Raw genomic sequence first — 9,384 nt, 5'->3', positions numbered from 1 at the left:
AGTCATAGTCTATTAAGCATGGGCTGCAAAGCCTGTTGACATGATCCCAATGAATGTCCATGCCCACTGGTCTATGTACATCAAGAAGATATTGAATGAATTCTTTAAATTTGACTCCAGAACCTGTCCTTAATGCTTCTTTGGTGGCATTGACACGATATCTAGAAATGATGGCTTTTCCGAAAACAGGGTGGTAGTAATTGTTTGGATGTTCAAACTTGTCCCGAAATGCAGATACCAGCTTTTCAAAAGGTTCACGAATAAAAAGCATCTTAGTATAGGTGTTAAGCCTGTGATAAATTCCTTTGCGATCAAACCCATCCAGCCTTTTTAAGTAATTTCCATAGTGTACCGTATTGTGCTGTATATCTTTCGTGGAGGAAGCCAGACCATTGAGAACCATGAGCACCCGCTTCCAGTTGGAACAGCCAGCTTTCGGAACTTCACAGTATAAAATTCTGTATTTGTCTTCTACAAATATTCTAGAAACGTGATAGGGAGTGATTATCCTTCTGTTGTTACTCTTGTATTTGGAGCAAGTTTCTCTCATTATTCTTTTCCTCTCTTTTTGGATCTGATAGAGACTTTTCCACTTGTCGTTGTTTCTGTCCTCAGACTTAAGTGTAGGCAGGTTGAGAGTGGAACTGTTCATGGCAATCAGAATAGGACTCTTTTTAATTACAAATCTCCTCCTCCGTTTATGGAACCTGATAGAATTAGTTTCTGCACCTTTTTTCTGATGGTCTTTCACCAGAAACATGATGTTGTTTTGCCTTCTGTCTTCGCTTTGAAGCATAGTTGGTGCGTTTTCAGGTGGATATAATGAACCCCTCTGTTTTACCACTGACAACTCATCTGCGGTAGTTTTTCTTATTCTTCCATCCTGATTGTTGTTGGAAGTGCAGTCCTGATAGAAGAAAAGACCCAAGAAATTACTAAACGAGAGCGTATTTATCACTATTGACAGCTTGTACAGTTTAATGGTAGTAGTTCTATTCATACCATTCTCCATTCAGCTAAATTATAAAATGAAGTGCATTGCAGCATATCATATACACAGTGCCTGCACTAGCATAATGACTTTTTTCCTATCTTTTTCTTTTTATCTTAGCTTTGTTTATGTGACCTTCAGAGCTAGAGATGAGCTTGAGCTAGCAAATCCAGATCTAGATGTGAAATTCCCCATGGTTTGGAGGTGATTTTATCCAGATTTTTTGATATGGGTTCATCTTTGATGTTATGTCTTGAGCATGAATAACTCTAATACTCATTGGCCAGTGGAAACTTCAGGTGGTCTTGGCTATGAGGGTATAAGCAGGGCTCTAGAGATGCAGAAGTGAGTGGAATTGGTTGGCAAATAAGACAGCTGCGAGGGAAGGCAGGTGGAAAATGATGGTACTGAGGGAAGCCCAGAGATAGGAAAGGAGAGGCAGGGCTCTGGGGAAAGTGGAGTAAAGTCTGGGATTTAGGATGGAGTCAGGACCCAGGGGAAGGCAATGAAGATGGGGAAGGGGGAATATGAAGACTTTGGTATGAGGGGAGAAGTAAATGGGGGCAGAGTCACTTAGGGATGGTAACTGCATAGAGCCTTTGCATCAGGATGCAAATAGGGAACTGTCGTGGGTGTTTTGGCTATTGAAGAGGCACGGGGGTCTTTGACATGATGCTGAAGAGAACTGCTAGATTTGCAGGGGGACTGAGAGAAGCGTGCAAGGCATATAGGGTGCTTGCTGGAAGGAATGCATGGACCCCGTCATGGCTATTATGGACTTGGCCTACAGAAGACACAAGTGTGACACTCCCAGGTTCCTACCACAGGAGGAACTCTTTGCATGACTAAAAAAAATAATAGTAGTAATGTGATAGGTATGTTAACGGCCTACCTGTCTTTTCAGCCTAGGTATACCAAGTCCTTCCTCTTAACACATCTGACAATATTCCTATATTTATAGGGGTGAAATTGGCTTCAGTCCCCTGTTTTGAGGATTTATATAGGGCAGGCTACACACACAGGGGGTTCATTTTGCCCCCGGACCCATTTTTCATTTACTAACAGGAGAGCCTTGCTCTAGTCCCTATAAAAAGAGTCATCTCTCTGTAGAATGTGATTTCCTCACACAGGTGGCATGCTATGCGCCTTTTCCTTTTGCAGAGTTTTGTGGCAAACTGTGGCATTTCACTTGGGTTGCTGTCTTTAAAAATATGTACTTCGCTTATAGGATGAATACAACATGGCCACTGTTGAGATCAGCCAGAAAAGGACAGCCCAGGTGGATAACAGTTCTAGCAAGCAATTATTATTCAGTATAAGATGCTACTTTTTATTTTGAGCTATTAATGTAGACTTGAAAAAATATGTCACCTTTTAAAATGAGTTCACACATGCTAGGAAAGTCAAGAAGATGGAGAGTTCCACATCTAGCTCAGATTAACATTTTCATCGCTTTGACTTCTTTGGTCATTGGAGTATATTACAAAGTGAATCTTTATAAAAAAATATTTCATAGCTTCTTACTGTGGCCTCAATCCAAAGCTGATTGAAATCAATGGTAGACTTATACTACTGACTTCTGCAAGAATAGGTTTGGGGCATAAGCAGTTAAAAAAGAATGAAACATTTGCAACATGAAGACAGTAACCAAAGAAGAGGCACAAACCAACCAAGGTTAGGCAGGTAGCTGGACCTGATGGTGGGATGTGCCAAATGTGTGGCAGTCTGGAATGTGCCTATAACTAACTAAAGCATGTCTGGATCAACATTGTTCTAATATTAGAAGAAAAAAGATGGGTAATAACCACAGGCATCATGATGCAGTGGATTTAACACAGGCTGTGACACTTGAACATTTGAGTTCTTTTCCTGCTATTCCAGTTACTTTCGCTGTCTGTGAGAGGGTTATATGAGTGAATTAGTGCCTGCATTATCATCCCAGCAAAGTATTATTTATCTCTTGCTTTATTTAAAAAATATTTTATTGTTTTACTATTAATCTTCTGTTTTTACAAAGATGTTATAGTTCAGACAGGAGGAGGAATGGGAGACACTTCTGCAAATTCCATGAATACTGGTGTATATATATCAGTCATCAACTATATACCGGTATTTACCGATCAACTATTGTTGTCTATACTGTGTTAGCATTTAGAGGTGAGCTGAGATGCAAATGGCAAACTGCGTTTTTGCCCTTTTCTTACTCCTTAAGGATGTTTAAAGATGGCTTAAATTTGAAAACACTGGCTTGTGCATTACATTTGAAATACCAGTGTCTTGTCTTTTCATGGTACACAGGTTCTGAGAGGCTGTAAATCACAGCTCTTCCTCCTCAGCAGAGAGATGGGAGAGGGCTATGCAGTTTGGACTTCATCCAAATCCCACTGAAGGCATTGGAAATTACTTTAATTGACTTCACTGAGTTAGACTGGTCCCTTTGTTACCCAGTGGGATTCCTCAACAGACTTTAGATTATTCTGGCTAAGAATAAGACCAAACCTTCCCACCGCCCCCACTTGTGGGGAGGAAGCTCCGGCTCAAATTATTACCCCATGAGCAATTGCATTTCTGATTCTCCATATTTTAATAAATTCTTCTGTCAAAAAGGAGTGAATTTTCTTTCTCTTTTAATTCCTGGGGAAAAAAATCACTAAATCAATATTCATCATAAAAAGCCATATTGTGCCAAAAAGAAACTGTGTTGCTTGTCAAATGACCTTTTAAAATTGATTGCTATTGTTCAAATTCCAGTGGAACTAATCTTACATGTATTTTGTAGGCTACAGTGCAAACTGGTCAAACGGGGTTGAGGTGAAACCCATAGGCTGTGTTGTCTTTTTGCCTCTCTGTATACTGAATGCTAAGATCCAGACAAAAAATAAAATGTTCTTTATATTTGCATCCTCCTTTTAACTTGTCATAAAAGGTTATATTGCTTCTGGAATTTAAGATCTTTTTTCTGGCTCAGTGTTATGGTTATTTTGTGAACTGTGGTCTTAGAAATCAGCTCATTCTGATAATCCTATATGCATTACATGGAAAGGGGAGTGATGATTCTGTTCTGTTCTATGGTTCAAAAGTGGCTTCCTGTCATCAACTATATATTTCAGTCTGAGTGTATATATAAATGGCCAGCTGTTGTGCTGAATAAATTTTGCCCTTTGAGTGACTGGAAATTGGTCCGATTTTTTTTATGGTATATTTGAAATTTCAAGCTCAGCCCACACCAGGGTGACTCCCCAAAATTCAGCACATTGATGAAGATGATGAAACGACAGTTAGCTTTTCACGATTAGCAAATGCCATGATTTGAATGTCAAGTGTGAATGAAATTCCTATTCATTTAATTTGGAAGGTCAAGTTGAAGCTGCAGAGATTGAGTGAAATAAATTGCATCACGCTGAGTTCACCAGGGAATGCCATTTGGATAAACAGCTGGCATCCACACAAGCATTCTTTCAAATACTTTGCACTCATCCCTTAAACTTTAAAGTAGTAATAAATAGCTGTGATATACTGGCATTGCTGCTGTGAATGATCCTGTGGCCACTAGATGGAGCAATTTCATCAATATTTTTCTGAATGTCTCTCAACCGAGTCCTTTCATCAGTACAATTTCACACAAAATGTGAATATGCAAATATTTTTCAAGTTTACTGTATCTCTTAGCAATATCCAATCTAGCAAACAACCATAAAACTAAATTTTCATGGCTTATCAAATTCATATTTTAATAAGAAAATTTGTACTCCAGGGGAAAGCTTTGATGAATCTTTCCTGTTCGATATGTCAACTTCCAATCTAATAGTTTTCTCTGTGCCACCTACCCCTGATCCCCAATCTGTATTCCAGATATGTCTTGCTCCATTTTACTTGCATATTTCTGAAGAACTTACTTTTTTGGGTTGTTGGAGTCCCATGTTATATTTTATTCCTAAACAAAGAAAAAAGTTACAGTCATTATTTAGCAAAGATGCATATGATAGGCTGATTTTGCACCACTGACATCAACAAGGATTTTTCCACTAACTAGCACAGGATAGAAACTGATCTTCTGGGAACAATGATGATAAACAGACCAACAATTAATTTATGTCAGTGTATAGCAACATCTAGTTTTCCTATACCCCTTTCTCTCTGTAGAGCTTGAAGAGTTTTCAAAAGAAGGTGAGTATCATTTATTCCCATTTCACAGCAGCAAAAGTGAAGCACAGAGAGTGGGAAAAAAAAGTGGTTTGCCACAGTAACCCAGCAGGCTGGTGGCAGAATCAGGAATTACTAAATTTCTAAGTCCCAGGCCAGCATTCTGCTTACTGGGTTAAAATTTTGCACTTTCTATATTTAAATGAAATGAAATTGCTTTTAATTGTGCTGACTTTGAACAGCATATTAGTTCTGGATGCTAAAAAGTCTGCATGCAATGTTACCCTTCATTTAAAGAAAAAACAACAAAACAAACTCAAACCTGCAAATCTATATGTGCTATGTATGAGCGAGGTAATATTTGTGGAGTGTTTTGAATGTGGAAAGGACTATAAAAGGATGAAGATTATGCTACTTACTAACTTTTAAAGAGTGGTTCAGGTGAAAAAAGAATGATGCAGACATGATTCCCTTTTAAGACTGCAGTGATGATATTTTGCTGCCCCTTATGGTTACTGTCTGTGGCGGGGATTAAGTTCACAAGAAAGTGTGGGCTGTTAAAAATGCTTTTTGTATAGACAATTAGCAGATAGTTTTGGGTGCATCTCTGGGTATAGGATGTTGCACCTCATCACTGTCAGTGCTGCCTGACATGGCGTCATTTAATTAATGGGGCTTACCAAACAATGGCCTTATGACAAAGACAACTACAGGTCAGTGTACTGCTTTATTTTTACCTTTTGTTACCTTTATTGCAAGGCTCAGTCCCCTAAGATTACTTTTCATGATACTAATAAGGCTTTTACTAATACTGAGCATATTTATTGGGGAACCGAACAAAAAATCTTACAGAATCTTTTATGCACCTTAGCAGGGATCCTGGCTTTCTCTGATTAAAAAAAAATAAATACAAAATTTAAAAAAATCCCAAATTCTCTGATTTTTAAACCCCCAAAATCTGCATTTTCCTCTGATGAAAATGAAATGCTGCTATCTATATCTGGGTATCAGTTGAACATAGTTTTATTGAGAGATTTACAATTTTAAAGCGATTGGGAAACCTACCAGTGCCTCAATCATTATAACAACATAAATTCTAAATACCTATATATTTTGGCGTTTGATTTGTAGTTTTGTTTACCATGGAAAATCAGAGCTACCCCTGTCTCCCTCACCCACCAGGACGCAGGTCGAGTCACGGCTGTCCTCTTAGCTGCTTTGTGGTGCTGAGCAGCCCTGGTATGCCAGTGCCCTGCCTCTGCCCATTTCAGTGCCCCTCACTCCTGACCTGCAGCCCCCCCACTCCCTGGCCAAGCCAGTGCTCCTCACTCCCAACCTGCAGCCGCCTTGCTTTGCCACAGCCCCAGTGCCTGGACATCTTCCCCAGAGCCAGCAGACACCCAGACCATGCACACATCCACTCCTCCACACGCTCCTGCCACCCAGAGATACTGCTCTCCATTCCCAAGCCCCGGCCATCCATCCTCCCCCATTCACCTACCTGTATCCACCTGCTGGGACTGCTTCCACCACCCTGCCTGGCACCACCCTGCCTGTACACTGGCTACGCACAAGCACATGATGCCCCCTGCCTCCAATCATCTTCCCCCACTTCCCTCAGTCCCAAGAAGTTCCTTGTAGAAGACTGGAAGGCTTCCAGCCTGCAAGGGAAAATGCAGTTTCCTGCATTTTTCTCCTTTATAGAGGAAAATCCACGTTTTTCTCCTTTAAAGGAGAAAATCTGTGTTTTTCTGTTTTTTTTTTTTCCAGGGAAATAGAAAACCCAGATCCCTGCACACTCGATTCTTGCAGCCATGGCAGCTAGTCCAACAGATGGGTCTTTGGTGTATTTTATCAGCACTATGGACAGATACCTGGAACTTATTTCGAAGCTGCTATGGTGGCTTTGCTGTTGCTGTGGCTTATCTAGTAACATTTTTGCCTTTTGGGCAGGTATTTATAGGTCTGAGTTCTGTATCAGCAATGTGCTAGCAGTAGGTTTGAATTAGTGTGGAGGTGTGAGAGGTGCCAATGCTATAAAGGTCTGATCTTGCTATTGTTAAAATCAAGTGGACTCTTAGGGTCTGCAATGGAAGTAGGATGCAGCCATTTTCAAAGTGCTTAGGATGAGATGCAAGTCTGAGGTCACTTAAATGCATGTGTAGCTCCTATATAGTTGGAAGTAAGGCAAAACTTTTGAAGTCCTTCTAAAACCTGTGGAATTTGGGCTTCGGGTTCCTCCTGTAATAAAACTAGTTCTGATGCTCAAGATTGTGAGAGATGTTGCTAAACTCTTTACTTTGTTTTGCCTATTCCTTTTGTCAATAAGGCCACTGCGATGTATAGTATTTAATGCATTGTTGTGGAGAAAAGCATTATGCAAAGACTGGCATGCTATGAGCACCAGAGGGAAGTTTCAAAATTTTTATACATGATGATAAACTTTTTTTTTTTGTTTGTTTAAAACTCCACTGGTACAAGTCAATGCCCCCTGTGCTATCTGCTGGGGCACTGATCTGTAATGAATCCACAAGTACCAACAAGACAATTCCCACTAATCTGGCAGTAGTTGGTAGCCTGTGTGCGCGCAGCCTGTGGCATAGCACCACCTAGAGCCTTTGGCATGGACATTGGAGCTAAACAAGAAATGCCATTGTTTGTCAATAGCCCTGTCCTCTGTAAATCTTTCTGTTGCAGCTAAACATTAGAGAATGGCAGAATCATGTGTACTAATAAGCATGTTACCGTGACTCTCTGTTAACTTTCTTTGTGGCCTTTGGTAAGTTGTTTTGCTTCTGAGCTGGAGTTTAGCTGTAACTCAGAGTTATTAATTACTTCACTTTAATTACCACCACTCTAGGTAAATAACAAGTTCATTATTAAAACACTCTCAAGATGAACAATAAAACAGGCAGGAAGTAAAAATTCTTATTATTTACCCTAGATTGGGAAACATGGAATGGAATTGAGTTATTTGAATGGAATAACTCGTGCTTTGTTGTGTGATACATCTTGTTACTTCTCTAACATCGGTTTTATGATAGCATAGTTCAAGGTCAAATGTTCTTTTCCTTATAACTTCAGATTGCTTGTAATGAAAGCCCTTTAGCATGGGCAGGCATTGTGCTTGCCAAGTACTAAAAAGTCAGACATTAAAAAGAAATTCACAAAACGATGTCTGTGAATTAGGCAATTTTGCTTGTTTTATATGGAGACGTTTGGTTTCTTGTGTATAATTGCCAACATACATTTAGTAATTTTCTCATGTAATAGCATCATTACAAGCAATAGTCAACACACTCTCTTTAGTCACCAGTGTTATTCTTCTGCTTAATACTTCAGCTTTGGGTTTCATTATTTTTTGTATAACAGATTCAGCTGCATTAAATCATTTCTCAGCCCCTGTCACAGATACAGAAGATTTACTTTGGCAGTCAATACTGTCAACATATATAGGAAAGAATTTACATATTTAAATATTTATCTTAGTGTGAACTAGTTATTTCTACCAACATAAGGCAGTAGAGTGGTTTTTACTGAAAGTATAAGATTTAATGATTTCTAAAAGAAAAAACCCCCCAGATTTCATCTCATTGAGAGCACTTCATGCTTGTCACAATTAAAGATAATACATGCAGGCAAAAGGGTACTTGGTCACCTACCAAAAGATTTGTCTGATATTTAGACAAAATTGGATTAAACTATTTTAATGTTTCCTTTGTCAGGGTTGTAATGCCAAGATTAAGGGTGTGGATTTCAAGAGTATTCATTCAGTTGCTGGATTCAATAGGAGAAAGGATGGCTTATCACTTGGTACTTTGGAAAATAAGCATACTCATTTATTAAGCCCAGTACCTATAAGAAGCAGGCCTTATTCTCCTATGAACAAAAGTGTAAAGGCCTTAGAACTGTTCTCCGAGTTATCTGCTTTTATCTTATAAAAGAAAAGGAATTAATAATGAGTAATTTGCACCTTCACTGCTGACTATGTTCCATAAAGAGGATTTCTTTATCAAGTGAATATTTTGTACTTGTATGCTGTACTTCCTGCCATTACATATAACATAGAAATTCCATTAGGTAGAGGGAAGAATAACTAAGGATTGAGACTTCAATTATTGGTGCTAACACGGACAAAACAAAAGCTCAGGGTACAATGTAAATGGAAAATGTCTGGAGGAGAAACTGCTAATCTCTTGAATGTTTCTTGAGACATGACTTATACATTTTGGTTCCTTTTTAGCTCTTTT

The 9,384-nt window shown here is 39.1% G+C and overlaps 1 protein-coding gene across 1 annotated transcript in view; it reads right to left on the bottom strand.

Moving 5' to 3' along the window:
- The window catches only part of CHST8 (carbohydrate sulfotransferase 8), a 6,613-nt gene extending 693 nt beyond the window's left edge, over nucleotides 1-5,920 (bottom strand). The window contains 4 exon segments of the mRNA XM_006039490.2: nucleotide 1; nucleotides 4-907; nucleotides 4,888-4,925; nucleotides 5,872-5,920. The exon segment at nucleotide 1 is cut by the window's left edge and continues 693 nt beyond it. Coding sequence (XP_006039552.2) covers nucleotide 1; nucleotides 4-907; nucleotides 4,888-4,925; nucleotides 5,872-5,920 — 992 coding nt within the window.
- Nucleotides 5,921-9,384: the final 3,464 nt, after the last annotated feature.

The sequence above is a fragment of the Alligator sinensis genome, unplaced genomic scaffold, assembly GCF_000455745.1.
Source record: "Alligator sinensis unplaced genomic scaffold, ASM45574v1 scaffold170_2, whole genome shotgun sequence".
Taxonomy (NCBI): domain Eukaryota; kingdom Metazoa; phylum Chordata; order Crocodylia; family Alligatoridae; genus Alligator; species Alligator sinensis.
This window is presented reverse-complemented; position numbering and strand designations above follow the sequence as displayed.